At 51.2% G+C, this 18,468-nt stretch overlaps 1 protein-coding gene across 7 annotated transcripts; it reads right to left on the reverse strand.

The window, feature by feature from the left end:
- Positions 1-326: 326 nt before the first annotated feature.
- IL17RE (interleukin 17 receptor E) lies at positions 327-12,326 on the reverse strand (the record flags this gene model as incomplete). Of its 7 annotated transcripts, XM_082344367.1 has the most annotated exons (18): positions 327-1,532; positions 2,019-2,117; positions 2,201-2,252; positions 2,962-3,030; positions 5,238-5,386; positions 5,561-5,609; positions 5,690-5,737; positions 5,818-5,993; positions 6,962-7,028; positions 7,743-7,787; positions 7,950-8,018; positions 8,937-9,076; positions 9,171-9,330; positions 9,593-9,690; positions 10,310-10,432; positions 10,989-11,004; positions 11,352-11,526; positions 12,243-12,314. In XM_082344367.1, 18 exons carry the CDS (start codon positions 12,308-12,310, stop codon positions 976-978), a joined length of 2,160 nt encoding a protein of 719 aa, XP_082200493.1. In that variant the 3' UTR covers positions 327-975. The 7 variants fall into 7 exon arrangements, with proteins under 7 accessions (XP_082200493.1, XP_082200494.1, XP_082200492.1 ...); XM_082344368.1 differs by having other exon boundaries at positions 6,890-7,028; positions 11,352-12,326; XM_082344366.1 differs by lacking the exon at positions 7,743-7,787 and having other exon boundaries at positions 6,890-7,028.
- Between the last annotated feature and the right edge of the window lie 6,142 nt (positions 12,327-18,468).

The raw sequence follows: 18,468 nt of genomic DNA on the forward strand, positions 1-18,468 counted from the left end.
CACTTCCTGGCCTATGCTCAAGTGAGGGGTAGGGTGTGATGGGACCCAGGACCCAGCGCCAGGAAGACAGGGTCCTATTTGTGCTGTTGCCATGGGCTGGCTGCGTGACTGTGAACCCACACCACCTTTCTGAACCTGTGTTTTCCTTTCTTCTCTCTGAAGAATCACAGTGAGGATCAAGGAAATTTCCAGGGAGACATTGCTTGTGAGAATATGACAGACATGGATGTGGATTTGGGCCCAGAAAATGATGCATAACAACCGCCAGGCAGGGTCTTGCTGACCCTTCCCCCAACTCAGCACCCTGGGCACACTGAAAAAGCAACTTGTGTTTCTTAGTTTATCCATCATGTTCACCTTTATTCAACTTCCTCTATCTCAGTCTCCACTGTCCCACCTTTGCCCCCGTCACCCAGGGCGAAAGCCTCCTTCCCTGGGTCCACAGCCCTCCCTCCCTCCCTTCTTCCCACTCTGGGCAGGGTCCCGGTCTGGAAAAGGGGGATCCCTGGCTCCCAAAGGGGTTTTCTGTCCCCCCACCCCCTCTGCAGCCGCCTCCCACTCAGAGCTGCCAGAGCTCCTGCCTCCCCAACCCCTGTCCCAACCCCTCTGGCCTGGACTGGAGCACGTGCAGACTATTCTCTGGAATTTCGGAGAGAGGAAGTGGGACGATCGCCGACTCACAACAGCACTGAGGTCAGAGGAGTTCTCAGGAAAGAGTGACTCTCCCTGGGAGTTCTGAGGGAGAGCACCCTCAAGCATAAGCATGAGGAAGAGACTGGACCCTGGGGGAACGTGGGGAACGGGCGGGGACAGTGAGTGTGATGCCCTGCTCCCGGGCTGGGAGGCAGCGTAAGACTCTGCGGCCAGTGGCCCCTAGGAGGCATCCAACGATTCCAGGGTAGAAGCCTCATTCGGGGGTTCCAGCCAGTGCCCCTAGGCCTGCGGCCACAGACATCGGACTGCGGTGAGCTCTGCTCAGCCTTGATCGGCAAGTTTGGCGGCCTCGCGTTCCAGCTGGCGGCACAGCTCCACGCGACCCCGCAGGCACGGCCGGGCCGCCAGGTGGCCCCAGCTGGTGGCTTGGGTCGAAGTCCGCGCGTCCAGCGCCCGCAGCAGGCGCGGCAGGTCTTGCAGCAGGCGGTAGCGGGGCAGGGCGCGCAGGGGCGGAGGAATGTCGCCTTTGGCGCAGAGGCGACTGAAGTAAGCGAGCAGCGGCAGCGGGCGCGGGGCGGCGCGGAGCAGGGCGCGCAGGGGCGCGGCGCGGGCATCCGGGCCGCCGGCGGGGCTCGGGCTGGCGCAGCTCCACAGCAGCAGCACGGTGTCCCGCTCCCGCGCCACGCGCGCCCGTGCCGCCCAGAGCCACGGCAGCGGGCCCACGCGCGCCACCCGCGTGCCCTCCCACAGGTCCACGATCACGTCGCGCCCGCCGCCCAGCGCGGCCCGCAGCAGTTCAGCCAGCGCTCCCACCAGGCGCCGCTGCGCCTCAGAGTCCGCCACGTGCAGGAGCAGTACCGGCCGCGCTCGACCTGGGCCTGGGGGTGGAAGCAACAGATGAACAGGGTGGGGGGCTAAGGGACAGCCCAGCCCTTTCCTCCCAGGCCTCAGGGCTACATGATAGGGTTAACTCCACCACCCCCCCTTTCTTCCTCTGCGCTGGGGATGGGTACCCAAGGCAGCTTTAGCCTACAGGCCTATAGGGCGCCTTTGGGCTAATTAGATAAAGGTGCCCAGGAAGAGGAGAGGGCTAGGGCGCCAGGTGCAGCGCAGGCTGGATTTCCGCCCCACTAGCATCTGGCCTAGAGACTGGTGCAGTGAACCACCTGCAGGACCTTTGCCCTGCCTTAACCATTCCTGTCCACTAGGGGGCCTGAGGCTCACCGCCTTGGGTAAAAGAGAGCTGGGCGCAGCGGCAGGGACAAGGCTCTTTCCGGAAGGGAGCCTGGGCGGGGGAGGGATGGGGGCAACTGGCCTAGGAGCCAAGCAAGTCTGAATCCCCAGGTTACCCCCAGTGAGCTTACCTGACAGTGGGCGCTGGCAGGTGAGCACCAGAACAACACCCAGTAGGGTGGTGAAGGCCAGCAGCGCCAGGATCAAGAGCCCCAGGAGCCTATGAGAGACTGAGTCAAGCAGGGTGAGGCCAAGCCCGGCTCCTCAGTGCCCAACCTCCCTCTCACTTCCCCTCCCCCTCCCAAGAACTCACCATCCGGACACAGGAGGTGCTTCCAGGCAAACTGGACATCTGACCTCCAAACCTGAGGGCACAGAGCCCCCCAACCCCTGTAAGCCAGGGTAAACCCTCCTCCCAGGGGAAGTTGAATAAGGCATGGGGATAGTGAAGGGGAATCCCCCTGGATAGGGAATTCCTCCAGCACAGGGTTTGTGTCTGGTCCAGCTCTGGCTGGGCACAGAACAAGGTCAAGAGTGGCAAACTCAGAAAGTAAATCCAGGGACTTCCCTGGCGGTCCAGTGGTTAAGACTTTGCCTTCCAGTGCAGGGGGTGCGGGTTCAATCCTGGTCAGTGAGCTAAGATTCCACATGCCTCAGGACTAAAAAACCAAAACATAAAACAGGAGCAATATTGTAACAAATTCAATAAAGACTTTAAAAATGGTCCACATCAAAAAAAAAAAAAAGTAAACGCTAAGTTAACCAGAGCATCCATGAGGACGTGGAAGGCACAGGCCCTGACTGAAGTAATCAGACACCACTGAGCTCCAGCCCATGATCACCATGCCTGAATGTGGAAACAAAGCACCAGGTTTTCTGATTTTTTTCAAGAGACGCCAGAAATCAGCTTTTTAAAATGTGACATCTCCCAATATTTAAGTGGTGGCAACTAATTCCAATTTTGAACACCGTGCTGGCCAAATCAAACATTTTTATGGACTGGATTTGCCCCATGTGTCACCTGTGGTATAGATGACAGGGGAGTATATGCAGAGTGAGGGCAGGATTCCTTACCAGGACACAGCCCCCTGGCCTCAGGAAGGGAACGATGAGGTCTAGTGTCACTGAGCTTGAGCCCTGAGTCTGTGGGAAAAAAGAGCAGAATGACTGTCCCCATAGAGGCAGATCTGGCTCTGTCCAGCCCCTGAGTCTTTGCCCGTTGCTGTGTTCCTCCTTTCTACCCACCACCCCTACCCAAACCCTACCCAGGCTTAGGGCCAAGTGCCACCCCTGACAAGAAGCCTTCCCACGCTTCATTCCCAGATCCCGCTGATCGTTCCCAGATCTGAACTGCTGCACAGATAAACATTAGTCAGGCAATCAGGCACTCGTCAACAAACATACTCTGGGTTGCCTACTCTGTGCCAGCCCCTGAGGAGACAAGGCGGGCATGGACATTGTCTCTGTCCTCCAGCAGCTCACAAACCAGGAGGCTAATTATATGCTGCCTCCCTTCTGTGTCCTACGCACCTGAAGGGGCAGCTTGTCCACTGGAAAGAACGTAAGTTGTAGAGTCAGGAGACCACAGCTAACAAAGTCAGGCTTAACTATTGCCTTTGTGGTTCCTAGCTGTGGGATCTTTGCATGGAGATAGACTTCCTTTCTCCTTGAGCCTCAGTTTCTTCATTTGTGTATGATAGATAATAATCTTTGTTTTACTGGGTTACTGAAAGCATCAAATGGGAATATGCAGGTGAACCCCCTTTATAATACAAAGTACAGGGACTTCCCTGGTGGTCCAGTGGGTAAGACTCCACGCTCCCAATGCAGGCGGCCCAGGTTCTATCCCTAGTCAGGAAACTAGATCCTGCATGCAGGCAACTAAAAGTCTGCATGCCGCAACTAAGAGTCCACAGGCCGCAACTAAGAAGTCCGCATGCTGCAACTAAAAGATCCCATGTGCCGCAACTAAGACACGGCACAGCCAAAATAAATAAATAAATAAATATTAAAAAATACACAGTGCAATGTGTATTCATTTAGTAGTAGTAGCTGTTATTACATTATGGACTCCTTAGGGGCAGACTGTGTTATATACTTTTCTTGTGTCTCCCAGGGCCTAATACAGAGTGGGAACAGAGTAGGCACTCAATAAATGCATGCTGAACTGATTGCCATCTGTCTACAGGCAGGATGTGCCTTCACCCTGTGCTCTGGGTGCTGGTTAGAGAGTTGATCAGTCTCCACCCTTTGGGAACACCCTCCACCACGTACCCCATACCCCAGCCCTGCCCCAGACCCCATTCTCCAGCCAGCTGTGAGCAGGTGCTGATGCAGTGGCTCTCAAATCATGGTTAAACTCAATGACGTTCCCAGCTCACAAAAATAAATGAGTCCATGGATTTAGCTCTCAATTTTAAGTTATCCCACATGACTTTGTCGTAAATCTTAAGCATGGTTTCGTCTTAAATCTTAAGCATTTGCTACCACCTGTAGGCTTGGGAGCCCTCACAGAATACAAAAGAAATAAACAAGCTGCATGTAAGTAAGAAAGAACTGAAACAAGCTAGCTATGCTTAGTCAGCTTGGTGCTGTGGTTTTGCGGATATATTTGATGGTGGTTTTTATGTCAGATACACAGAAGAGAGTCTGCTAGTCAAACTGTTTTTAGTTCACATGATAGAGTTAAATCTGTCAGTAGTTTACAGTATTCTGCTAAGAGCACTTCAGCTTCCTGGGGCTCTGCCTCCCAAAGATAGAGAACTTCTGCCAGGAGCCTTGTGGAGGAAGGCAGGAGAGTAGTGGTAGAGGACAGCTGGTTCAAGAGAGGGCATCAATATAAAATGTGGTGGGAGTTCGAGTGGGCCAGAGAACAGCTGGGAGTGGGAGGGCCAGTCTCTTGTCTCTGTTTATCCCTGTAGGTTCAAAATCGAAAAGGATTAGAGGGACTTCCCTGGTGGCGCAGTGGTTAAGAATCCGCCTGCCAATGTAGGGAACACGGGTTCGAGCTCTGGTCCGGGAAGATCCCACATGCTGCGGAGCAACTAAGCCTGTGAGCCACAACTACTGAGCCCGTGAGCCACAACTATTGAGCCCACTTGCCGCAACTAGAGAAAACCCGCGCACAGCAACGAAGACCCAACACAGCCAAAAATAATAATAATAAATTTATAAACAAAAAAAAGGATTAGAAACTGCTCCATCAAAGACCCCACTGACTGGCAGAGGAGGCAGCTGAACAAAGGCTGGCCAAGTAAATAAATAACCAGATGTAAGAGATTTGCTTGCCTCCACCTGCTGTGCTCTAATCAACAGGTTCTAGTGGGGGCCAAGCCCTGGCTAGGCCATACCTGGCTGACGCTGTACACAGGGGGCACCATGCTGTCCTGCCCCAAGCCTGAGTGGCTCCAGGCAGCACTGAAGGTGGCGGGCATCCTTGAGGAGAAGTGAAGGACCAGCTGCTGGGCCTGGGTATCCATGCTCACGTTCCAGGATGGGGCTGCCAGGGGGTAGGAAAGGGCATCATGTAATAGATGATGCTTTGTGGGAGGTGATAGGAGCCGGGCTGCAGTTGACAGAGAAGTCAGGGCAGGGACAGAGTTTGGCTTTGCCGCAGTTGCATGAGGGTGAAATGGTGGGAAGGGGTCCCAGCCAGGGTCACTTATTGGCTCACCGAATGTCTGGTGGGGGCATTCAACGTGGCTGCTGTTTCCAAAAGAGAACTGAGAAATCCAAGAATGGCAAGTCAGCAAGCTCCAGGCACCATGCACACCCTTCCCCCTCCCGTTGCCCATGCTTGTACCTTGAAGCAGAGCTGGGGGTGCAAGTCCACCTTCTCCAAGACATACCACTGTGGTGGGAGAAGGGAGTTAGGGAGCAGGGCCCTGGGTCCCAGCCCTGCCCACCCAGGTCCTAGGGAGGCCGTCTCACCCCCTCTGACTCTCGAGCCGTGGCATTGGGGACGTCTTCGCAAAGGGTATGCCAGCCCCGCCTCTGGCAGAGGGAGGCGTCCAGCTTCAGTGGGCAGCGGAGTGTCAGGGCCATGATCATCTGACTGTGCTGGCTGTGGTCAGTAAAGTTCACCGACTCCCAGAAGTCCAAGCCATCTGGGCAGGCAGCAGGGGCAGAGAGTGAGGCCCAGGAGGCCTGAGCCCTATCCCCAGGGCATCGGGAGATGATATTTGTGAAGGAGCCTGGCACAGCCCTGGTCTGCCTAGGTGCCTGCTAAATGAGCATGCCTCCTCCTGCCCCTCCTGTTACCTCTTCTACTTAGCTGTCTCCTCTCCTTCCTGAACCTCCATTCTGGCCAACTCCTTGCTGCTCCCCAAACTTGAAATCTTCATATCTTTGCTTATGTTCCTCTCAGAGTCAGGAATGCTTTCCCCTCCCTCCTCTCCTTTCTAAATCCTGCACATTTTCTGAGCCCAGCTCAGATGTCACTCCCTTTAGGAGACCTTTTCTACTCACGGACAGCCGTCATGGGCTTCTCCCTCCCCTGAGTTCACGCCCTACAGCCTATTCCTTAATTACAACCCTGCCCTGGACCATAGGATGCTTTGTGCTATTCGTTTGTCATGTTTGAGCATCCTGTCTCTGCAATTTGGGCTCAACAGTATGCACAGATGTCACCAGTCACTTTCGCATATAATATTGAATTCCAGCCTCATAAGGAGTTGGAAAGTGAGGCAGGGCAAGTATCATTAGTTTACAGATGAGGAAACTGAGGCTCAGAGAAGAATAAGTGGCAGAGCTGGGATGTGAGCCCAGGTCCTCTGGTCCACCTTCTCAGGACATTACCTCCTGGGGTGGATATTTCTGATATTTCTGAACAGTGCTAGTACAATGTTCAATGCTCTGATTTATTGGCAGGCTGATTGGTAGACATGGTAGCCCATGACTTGCCCCCACTGACTCCAGAGAAAGTGCCTGCATGCCTTCTGGGGACTTGCTCCAACACAGGTGTAGAGGGTGTGCAAGTGCGTGTGTGTGTATGTGCATGTACCTGTACGTCTGTGGGGGAGAGAGAGACAGAGAGAAGCTGTGCGTGCACAAGAGTCACATGAGCAGCACTCACAGGCTTCAGGCCAGCTCTGGAAGGGACATTTTTTGTGCCTCACGGTGTCCTCTTGCAGGTAGGACACCTGTGGGGACAGGGGAGCAGGGAAGAAGGGTCAGAGGAATGGCTTTCCTTACATCACTCAGACTTGAAACTCATTCTGGCTTGACCTTGCCCAGATGCAAGCTGCCTGAGCTGGCAGGGCACCGAGGAGGGGAAGAAGTGTGGGGTGTGGGCAATGGTGGGTGGCATGTGGCACTCAGGGAGGAACCCAGACTATAGGAGCAAGATCAGTGAGTAAGGGGCCGAGTCCTCTTCTCCCGGAGAGGAGAACGTATTCCCACAAAGAGGCAAATCATGAGGTCCACATTCCTCAACTTTTGCCTTCCCTGGCCTCCACTCTCAGCGATTCCTAAGGTGCCGAGTGCCCCATAGGGCCCCTCCCTCTGAAAGCCCAACACCCAGTGTTATCCCCCGGCAGGTGCTCCCCGCTCCAGGTCTCTGCCTGCACCCTCCCTTTTGTCTCCTCCTGGGTGACAAGGCCCCAGCCTTTCCTGTCTAGTCCAAAGGAGTCTTAATGCTAGGCACCTCAGGCATACAAGGAGAGGAGGAGGACTTCCATGCAGGGCTAGTGGGGATGAGACTTCTGGGGCCACATGGAGCCTTGCAGTGGCCACGAGCCCCCACTGTGACAGCTCAGAACACCCAGTGAAGGCAGCTGTCTATTCTGCCTCTGTGGGCTGAGGCTGGGTCTCGACAACGGCAAGCTGGGTTTGGGTGGGGCTGAGGTTGGACTCACCCCCAGGAATGTGCCATGGTCAGCAGGACACCTCCATCCCTGGCTCTGTGTATGGCTCACTGTCAGGCTGGCACCAGTCTTCCCTAGCATCTCGTTAACACCAGCCCTTTTAAAACCTGACTTAGTGGAGATATGCTTGGCCAGTGGTGTTATCTGGGTGGCCTAGGAGTGAAGCTATGGACCACCCACACCTTTTCCTCTGCTCACCTCGATGCACAGACAGGGCAGAAGGAATTCATAAGGCAGGTCTACAGTGCAGCCCCCAGACACAATTTTCTGTGGACAAAGCAGCAAAGGAAGAGAAGAAGAGGGGCTTGAGAAAGAGCAGAGGCACCCTGGAAAACGGCAGGAGAAAACTGGGACCTTGGTCACCACACACCCTACCTTTCCTCTTATCTGAGACATTTCTTTCTCTGAGAAATTTCTTCTCAGGGGGTCTCTGCCCTGTAATCTGACCATCTGCTCTAGGTGTCTCAATATATGGAATGTGGGGGGTGGGGGAGGAGATGGGGAAAGGAATATACATTTATTGAGCCCCTACTATATGCCAGGGAGGGTGCAAGGTGCTAGAAGCACCAACTCAATTAATTAAATGCTAGCATCATGGTGATCTTGGGAGGCATCATCGCCATTTTAAATGTGGAGAACTGAGGGACTCGGGCACAGCAACAGTCCCTTCAAATGGTACCAACTGTATACAAGGGCATCCGTGACAACTGGAGGTTGAGGTGGAGTGTCAGGGCCTAGGCTGGAAGAATAGGGGACATCTCATTCTCTGAGGAGCAGTGACAAAAGAGAGGGAGATGGAAGGGTACCAAAACAGCTGTGACCATTTTGTTATTTTCTCAGGAGAACAGCTTCTTGGGGGAACTGAAAAATCCTCTTAATGCAACCTGAATCTCACTGAGGGTCCTCTCACTGGGGGTAAGTGCCATATCCATTTCTCTGCTAGGCATTCATGGCTGCCCCAGGTCTCTGCCTGCCCTTTCCTTCCTCTCCTGCCAGGAGACAAGGCCCCCTGCGTTCTCTGCCTAGACCAAAGAAGTCTTCATGCTAGGCACTTCAGACTTGTAAGGAAGTCTTGGACAATCACCACCTCTCTCTGGGACTCAGTCTCCCCATCTGTATAATGGGTAGGCCCTTTCACTCCAGCCCTGTGTGATTTGGCTTTTACAGGCAGATGGCCCTCCATACCTGGGCATCAAAGGGACGGCTCAGCTCCTCACACTCCAGTGCCCACTGGTGGCAAAGACGCACACTGACCTCAGGGCCTGGAGGAACGGTCACTTGAATAACCCGTGCCTCAGGCAGCAAGTCAAAGGAGAACTCAGGCCCTGGGGAGAAGGGGGATTTGGTGGCCTTGTCTTTTGGCCTTAGCACAGGTACCACTACTTGGCTCCACCATCTCCAGTCACACGATGTGCCTACCTCCAAGCCTTTGTGAGCCACGTTTGGAGAGAACGTCCCCTTTCTCTGGATCTGCAGGTTGGGTTCTTTTGGAACGCAGCCCCTTGTGGGAGGTGTCTGGGGAGGGGACGGAGATGTGATGGCCCTTCTCAGACAGGCAACGGCTACTTAGCAGCTTCCTCTGCAGGCAGAGAGCAAGGCTGGGCTGGCCTCAGGCCAGGAATCAGGAACTCTGGCTTCTATTCCTGTCTCTGGAATCCAGGGCACCACAGGCGAGCTGCTCAACCTTTAAGGCTCAGTGCCCCTAACTGCGTAATGGACAGAATAGTCTTCTTGAGCTCCACTCTCTCCATCTCTCTTTTATGGCTGGAGAACAGAATGAGAAGCCAGAAAGAGAAGGGCTGTGGGGTGTAGGGCAGGGCTGGAACTGGCAGGGAGAGTACCTGAGCAGATGCTGGCATCGTGTGCCTCCTACAGAACCGGAACTTGTAAGACTTTTTGGATTTCTGCACCAGGAGGTGGAGCCAGCCCCACTGAAGACCTGCACAGGGAATGATACATTTACTATCCAGCCCTTCATGGCCCCTCCCCTACGTGGAGATGTGACCCAGTGTTGGACAGTCAGTCATTTTAGATCAGGGAAGGTAACGATCGCAAACTTCTTTAGTCCTAAGTTATGATACAATCAAAAAAGCTTTTTCTCTTCTTAAGTAGAGAAAAACTATGTATATACAAAGATGTTCATGGTAGCATTATTTACAACAGTGAACAATTAAAAACTGTCAATTCTTAAGCAGTGTGTGGACATTTAGTGTGCCCAGGCACTGAGCTAGGCAATGAAAATGTAGAGTTGAATAAGACAGCTCTTACTTTACAGATAGAAGGTAAAAATAGTAAACTCATAGAACTAAAACATTTTAATCCCAAGAATTGGTAGCAGCTGAACGGAGAAACACCTTCACAAAATGATACAACTGAACTCACGAATATCAATCATGGTGCATGCTATTTTAGGAGGGCCTAAGTCTCTGCTGAGGTTGACAACAGGACAAACATCTCTTCTAGTAGGATAAGTTTTACTAGCGTCAGCCTAGGGGCCCCCCCAAATTCCCCCAATTCCCATCTCCACTAAGAATGGCCCAAAGGACTGTTTCTCATACCCGAAGGATCTGACACCAGATGCAGGCACCAACAGCAGGGACAGTGGCAGAGCCAAGCACACCAAGGCTTTGGGGAGGGGGTAAAGGCCCATCGGGTATGGCGAGGAATCTGGGCGGACCTTCCTGTGAAAGATGAAAAGGAAATCAAATGGTAAGGTCCCAGGAGTTCCCTCCTGCCTCAGGAAAGTTGGACTTGAGGCTGAGCTCTGCCACTTACATCCTGGCCGACTGACCTGGGGCAAGTTACAGACTCCTCTAAGTCTCAGCTTCATCATTCATAAAGTGGAGCTGCTGTCAAGATCAAGTAACATAATGTGTGGGAAAATGCCTTACAAAGTATAACAAAATGTACCATAAAACAGGAAGGATCATTGTCGTATTACTGACTGGTGAGGGACCAATTAAGGGAGAGTGCCTGGAGATTTACCTGACTCTCATTTAATCCTCCCCACAGCTCAGGGACAACTGTTTTCATTGTATAATCATTTCTACTGTGCTGCTATACCCCTCAGAAACTGTGCACTGCCTGAAGCCATGCATGGAGTATGTGGCAGAATTACAATGCAAATCCAGGCTCACCTTGTGTTTTTTCTTTGATACTATGCTACTTCCCAGGTTGAGAACCAAAAATTAGAATGGAAGAATGGGGAAGAGGAGCAGGGCAGGGAATGCGACTCACCAGTGAAACTGTCATCCTGAAGGCACAGGGCCCAGTAGGGAAAAGAAAGGACAGAAGTGTAATTAGTAGGTATTCCCACGAGGAGCATTCTCCCTGGGGTCTTTGCCTCACATCACCTAATTTTGAGGCCCGCATAAGCCAACAGCCCATCCACTCTGGCTCTTTTCTTCCCAGCTCCACCCTGCCCAGGCCCTCAGTGCACCAGGACCTTGACTATCCCTTCAAGACGGTGTAGAGAACACACTGAGGCTGCCATCAGAGCTCAGGGACTTGGGTAGCAGGAAAGGGCAGGCGGAGAGTGGGGAGCTTTACCAGCCTGTGCCAGCCAGGTGTCCCCACCCCGCAGCAGCAGGCACACCTTACCACGTGGGAGGCCAGCAGACAGAGGGCGCTCCAGCTGGGAAGGTAGGGGCAGCCAACACCAGCAGCGGCAGACAGGCCAATGAGCAGCTGGAGGAGAGACAGGAGCAGGGCTGCCAGTCCGGGGCTCCCCATGGGCTTCCGAGGGGTCAGGGTATCCAGAACATGGCTGCACCTCCTGAAGGTGGGTGGCAGGGCCTTGCCGTGCAGCAGCAGGGAGTGCAGTGCCAGCAGGAGCCCTGCCTCAGCCTGCCCCTGCCCCGCCCGGCCCCAAAGCTCCTCCTCAATCCCAACCAGCCGGCCAGGCCACATTCCTTCTCCTCCAAGTGGAGGGACTGAAGGACACTTGCCACCCAGAGAACCCTACTCCCCTACCTGGAAGGCAAGGGGGCTCCTGCTCTGGCAGAGAAATAACAGGAAAGAGGCTGGCACAGGGTTCGGGGGCTGGATGGCGGGCTGCACCCACTTCTTAACTCCTCCTACTCCTGCAACACCCTGCAGATCAGACCCGCCCCTTAGCTTGCTCCTGGCCTTGCATCTCCCCTGGACACGTGCTTCATCCTCTCACTTAGAAGGCTGACAGAGCTATCAAGCACTTCTCTGCAGTGGGTGCTGGAGACCGAGGTGACTGATGCACCACTTAGAGCTGGGCAGAACAAGAGAGCACTATAGGATGCACGTAGACCTCACACGTCCCCCTGTGCATCCTGGCTCCCACCTGGCTGACTTTCAGGACTAGTGTCCAGCTTTCTCTCTCTACCCGTTGGCCAGTTCCAGCACTTCTGCCAAAGGGCCTCCAGCTTCAAGGATCCACTAATCAGTACAGTCTGCTCAGGAAGCCCCAGGTCGCATAGCTGAGCCCTGGAACTGAGGGAGTGGGCCCCATGCATTGACCTGGTTTCCCGTGGTTTCCGATGCTGATGAGGCTCCATTCTCCGTGGGGACCCTCCACGCCGTCCCATGGCTTCCTCCTGCTCATGGAGCATTTCAACTGTTTCAGCCCTCACCTTGGTGACACACACCGTAGAAAGTTTGGGGCACACCTACTGGGTGAAGGTATCTTGGGACTGTTATTATCCCTCTGCACTTTCAGTAGCTTGATCATACCTATGTTCAGGCCAATTCTAGTTCTTAAGTCTTCAGGTCCACTGTCTAAAGACCCCATTGTACCCATTATCCTAAAAATACCCTCTAGCTTTTGAGTTCCTTAGAAAGACCCTTTCTTATCTTTATGTTTTTCCAGTGCCTAGCAATGGATGTCGTGAAATAGGTGCTCTGTAGTTAAATAAATGTAAATTATGATGTTTTATCTAAGCAGCAGTTTATCTAGTTCACATTTCATAAGCACTTTCATATTTGATCCTCCTAACCACCTTACAAGACAGGTAAGTCAGAATTATTCATTTCATAAAGAGAGAAATAAGGAAGCAGAAAGGAGAATGATTTGGTCAAGGTCTCTAGCCCAAAGAGCTCCAATTCTGCCATCCTCTCACAGTTCATTTCTCTTTCTACCATCCTTATGGCCTCTCCTCCCACTGCTCCTCTGCTCCTGGGAACCCAAAAGGGCCTGCCTGACACAGTTCTGTCTTTTGGCCTTGAAGTCCATCACTGCAAACAAATCAGCAAGATGTGAAGGGAGAAAAGGGTGGTCTGGCCATACTAAAGACAGGTTAGGGAGTCTTCCCCCTAAATTTCACCTAGCCCACAATGGTTTAGATCTATACCGATAATGTGTTTTCTGATGCTGGGTGTGTGAAGTGAGAAACTTGGCTCCATTCTAGAATACTTTTCTCTTTTGACTCCTTTTATCTTCTGATTTGATTCTCACAGTGAAAATATTTGGTTAATTGCTCCCTGACCCTGGCTAAGGTATGGTAGGAGAAGCAGAAAAGAAATAACAGACACATACACACGTGAAATAAAGAATAGAAAGGGAAGAAAAGGACCCCATAGAAAAGGCAGAGGAAGAAAGAAGAAAGGGGGAAAGAGAGAGAAAAGGAGGTCTGTATTTTATTGTTTTGCTAGTTTATTGTGGAGCCTGTTCTGAAAAGGATTTAAAGTAAAAAGCACAGTGGGTGAATTCCAGCACACCCTGGGGAAGGGGGAGGGGGTCAGATCACCATTTGCTGAACTCCTACTATCAGGCTCTGGGCTGTGTGCTTTGCCCACATTATCTCATATTATTGGTACTACAACCCTTGAGGTCAGTCTTAGTAAACATCTTACAGACTTGGAAACACTAGGAAGATTAAGTAACTTGTCCAAACACAAAATGGAAAGCTGAGACTCACCCCGGTGTCTTTCTAGCTTTTTCTGGCAGAACACACTGCTTGGGGAGATCTGTGGTTTCTGGGCCCTGTAGTCCACAGAAGTACTAGATTGAGGGGACTTCCCTGGTGGTGCAGTGGATAAGACTCTGCGCTCCCAATGCAGGGGGCGTGGGTTCAATCCCTGGTCAGGGAGCTAGATCCCCACGTGCATGCCGTAACTAAGAGTTCTCATGCCACAACTTAGGAGCCCGCCTGCTGCAACTAAGACCCCGTGCTACCAAATAAATATTTTTTAAAAAAATAGATGTCATGAAGGGCTTTAAAAAAAAAAAAGAAGTACTAGACGGAACGATGTGATGAGTTGGTAGGATTAACAACATGGGGGGGAGAAATTGTAATAGTTGGAAAGAAAAAAGGATAGTAGGTCTTACGGGAGTGAGTTATCAGTGACCAGATTTCTAGAACAGTAGGGATTGTTTGCAAGTGTCAACAAGGGAGGAGTACTTCTGTGGCTGGAATAGGAGGGGGTCAACTGGAGTAAAGGCAACAGAGGTATGTGGCAGGCCTGCAGCACAGAAGTCCTGTCCTTTTAGAAGGTGGCCAAGGCCCATCTCACCTGTGGTCTGTGTCTGAATGAGCTGATCCAGACTTCACTCTCCAATAACCTTTACGTGGGGAGCAAGCCAGGCGCTCAGGAGATCTTGGCAGGCCCCTATGCGTGCTCAGGTAGAGTACACTGTGGGGTCCTTGGGCAGCCATTCTTCCTGACAAAGCCTTACCCATGCATGGACGCTGGTCAGACAATGCAGCAGCGTCTCCAGGCTCTTCCTGTAATGCCAGATTCCCAAGGTCTGTTGGGGCAACTGTGCCTACTGTTTGGGCACCCTGGGCAAGAAGGTCCAACCAATTAGACCAACAAAAACCAAGAGTACAAAAGTGTTCCTTTCTTATTCCTGCTCTTCCAGAAGGGATCAATCTCCAGAATACCAATGCAAGAAGTTATGCTTAAGAGAAGAGGAAGGGACCCCCAATCTGAGACGGGAACACCAACACTGCTCATCAAGGGAAAGGATTTTGATATTTATTAAGCACCTACTATGTACTATACAGTTTATATACATTATTTTATTTAATCCTCACAACAACCCTGGGTGGTAGATGCTATGATCCCCATATGTTAGATCAAAAACAGAAGCTCAAATATCTTGCTCAAGGCAAAAGGTAGCAAAATGCCTGGCTAGATTTCTAACCTGAGTCAGTGTAATATCAAAAACTGTTCTTTCCACTATACCACGCTGCCTTTCCCATAGACTAGATGCTCACTAAGGGTTCTTCCAAGGCCTACACCCTCTAGCTCTGTAAACATCAGGGATTAATAACCATTCCTCACATTTGTATAGTGTTAGAGTTCTTAAAGCACCTTCACAAGATTTTACCTCATTTGATCTTCAAAACAATCCTGTGAATTTGGCAGGGCTGATCTTGGTACTTGAACCTGTCTTCTGATCCAAATACAGTGCTCTTCCCACTAAATCAAGATCCCTTTCAAAGGGGATCTTGTTTACTTCAGGGAATACTACAACCATGAGGCAAGGGGAAAAAATGATTGGAAAGCCCAAAAAGCAGAATCCCAACAAGCCAACAAGCAGAAAACTAAAATGAACCAAACGGCTCTCTTTTCGTGTTGACAATAATTTTCATAATGGGTCTTTTTATTTTTTATTTTTTGCTGCGTTGGGTCTTTGCTGCTATGCGCGGGCTTTCTTTAGTTGCGGCGAGTGGGAACTACTCCTCGTTGTGGTGCGCGGGCTTCTCGTTGTGGTGGCTACTCTTGTTGCAGAGCACGGGCTCTAGGCGCGTGGGTTTCAGTAGTTGTAGCGCACGGGCTTAGCTGCTCTGTGGCATGTGGGATCTTCCCAGACTAGGGATCGAACCCATGTCCCCTGCATTGGCAGGCGGATGCTCAACCACTGCACCACCAGGGAAGCCCCTTCATAATGGGTCTTGAAAAGCACTACAAGACGGTAAAGCACCAATCTAGTAATCAAATAAATTTTAAATTCTTTTTTTAACTAATAATTATTTACATCCCGGTTCTTTAAAAATCAGCAATCTGTGCCTGGTGCACATAACTCCATTACCCACTCATTTCCATCTGCACCTCTCTGCTATCCAAATCCTACCCTTTACTCTAGTTCTTTGCTCTGACTTTAGTCTACAATAGCACAAGTTACTTCATTCAATAAATTCAGAGTGCATGCTGCACACTAGGTACAGAGCAAGGGGTGAGGAAAAGACATGTAAACTAGTAATTCTGTCAGTAGAAGAGTTAAAATTAAAATGCCATGTGAATTCAAAGAAAGAACCCTCATTCCTTGAAGTGAAGTAGCCAGAAGGCTCCAGAATTACCGTATAAAACTAGGTCTTGAAAAATAAGTAATAAAGAAGTATAAAAGCAGAAAAGGAAAATTTTTAAGGAAACTGGGAAAACAGGGAACCAATATGGGGATTCATAAGAGGTTTTCCTGACTGAGACAGTGTGTGAGTGACAGTATCAGGAGATAAATCAGGAGTGATGCACTGGGACCACACTTTGGAAATGCCTGAAAAGGATTAAGGAATTTTGGTGGTTCAAAAAATAATGGCACATCGGGCTTCCCTGGTGGTGCAGTGGTTAAGAATCCGCCTGCCAATGCAGGGAACATGGGTTCGAGCCCTGGTCTGGGAAGATCCCACATGCCGCGGAGCAACTAAGCCCGTGCGCCACAACTACTGAGCCTGTGCTCTAGAGCCCACGAGCCACAACTACTGAGCCCACGTACTACAACTACTGAAGCCGGCACACCTGCAGCCCGTGCTCCGCAACAAGAGAAGCCACCGCGATGAGAAGCCCGCGCACCACAACAAAGAGCAGCCCCCGCTCAACGCAACTAGAGAAAGCCCGCGCGCAGCAACAAAGACCCAACGCAGCCAAAAGTAAAGAAAGAAAGAAAAGAAAAAAAACAATGGCACATAGTAGGGACTTGATGATCCAGAGCTGTACTCTTGGTATACTCACTTGCACACAGGGATGCAGGAAGAGGAATGAATATGAGGTAGAAGGCAAAGAGTTAAGTTTAGGACACGCAGAGTTTGAAATGATAATCAGGACATCTAAAGGTTGTGTACCTAGAAGTACTGCCAGTACCTAATAGAGACTGAGTACATACCTAATGTTTTTGTTTTTATTTATTTTTGGCCGTGTTGGGCCTTCGTTGCTGCGCGCGGGCTTTTCTCTAGTTGCGGCGAGCAGGGGCTACTCTTCGTTGCGGTGTGCAGGCTTCTCATTGTGGTGGCTTCTCTTGTTGCAGAGCATGGGCTCTAGGCGTGTGGGTTTCAGTAGTTGTGGCACGCTGGCTCAGTAGTTGTGGCTCATGGGCTCTAGAGCACAGGCTCAGTAGTTGTGGTGGTGCACGGGCTGAGTTGCTCCGTGGCATGTGGGATCTTCCCGGACCAGGGCTCGAACCCAGGTCTCCTGCATTGGCAGGCGGATTCTTACCCACTGCGCCACCAGGGAAGCCCCATACCTAATGTTTATAGAACAGAATGACTATAACTCTGGAAAGGGCAGAGACCCACAGTTAGAGATCTGGGCATCATCCAGACACGATAAAGTCAAGTGGGTAAGAGCAAAGGGACACACATCTTTTTTTTTTTTTAATAAATTTATTTATTTATTTTTGGCTGCGTTGGGTCTTCGTTGCTGCGCGCAGGCTTTCTCTAGTTGCGGCGAGCGGGGGCTACTCTTTGTTGTAGTGTGCGGGCTTCTCATTGCGGTGGCTTCTCTTGTTGCGGAACACGGGCTCTAGGCTCGCAGGCTTCAGTAGTTGTAGCGCACGCGCTTAGTTGCTCCGTGGCACATGGGATCTTCTCGGACCCGGGCTCAAATCCGTGTCCCCTGCATTGGCAGGCGGATTCTTAACCACTGCGCCACGAGGGAAGCACATGTGCGCCACACATCTTTCATGAAATAAATATTTACTGTGTCAGACTTTTATGTGTGAAAGGGCCTTTAGTTCACAGATCTCTTTCCCACTTCTATTTTTAACTTCTCTGCTCCACATCATTACATACTGTGTTCATTAGTTGTTTCACATGGATATTACGTTTCACCTAGATTGCAAATTTTCTATATGCAGGATACTTTAAAATTCTTTTGGATACCATAAAACAGTATTAGACACATAACTAACACTGTTAACACTGAATGATAAACATGAATATCCAACCAAAAGACGAACCCATAACCCAAGCTGGATAAATGAGAACGGGCCATTTGAGAGGTGGAGGTTAAATGTATGGCCCACAGTAGTTCCTGCCAATCAGCTGCAGGGTTGCAACTATGACTTAAGTTTCCTATGTCCAGTTCACTTCCCCACTGCCACTGCCAGGTTTCTCGGGGAGCCTCTACGTACCTCCTAGTGACTAAGGCCGCTCAAACAACACACTTTTCAGGGCTTCCCTGGTGGCACAGTGGTTGAGAATCTGCCTGCTAATGCAGGGGACACGGGTTCGAGCCCTGGTCTGGGAAGATCCCACATGCCACGGAACAACTAGGGCCCGTGAGCCACAACTACTGAGCCTGTGCGTCTAGAGCCTGTGCTCCGCAACGAGAGAAGCTGCGATAGTGAGAGGCCCGCGCACCGCGATGAAGAGTGGCCCCCGTTTGCCGCAACTAGAGAAAGCCCTCGCAAGAAACAAAGACCCAACACAGCCAAAAATAAATAAATAAATAAAAATTAAAAACAAAAAAACAAAAAAAAAACACACTTTTCACACTCTATCAGATGCCGAACACAAAGCACAGGGGG

This window comes from Balaenoptera borealis, assembly GCF_965194805.1.
Source record: "Balaenoptera borealis genome assembly, chromosome: 12".
NCBI lineage: Eukaryota > Metazoa > Chordata > Mammalia > Artiodactyla > Balaenopteridae > Balaenoptera > Balaenoptera borealis.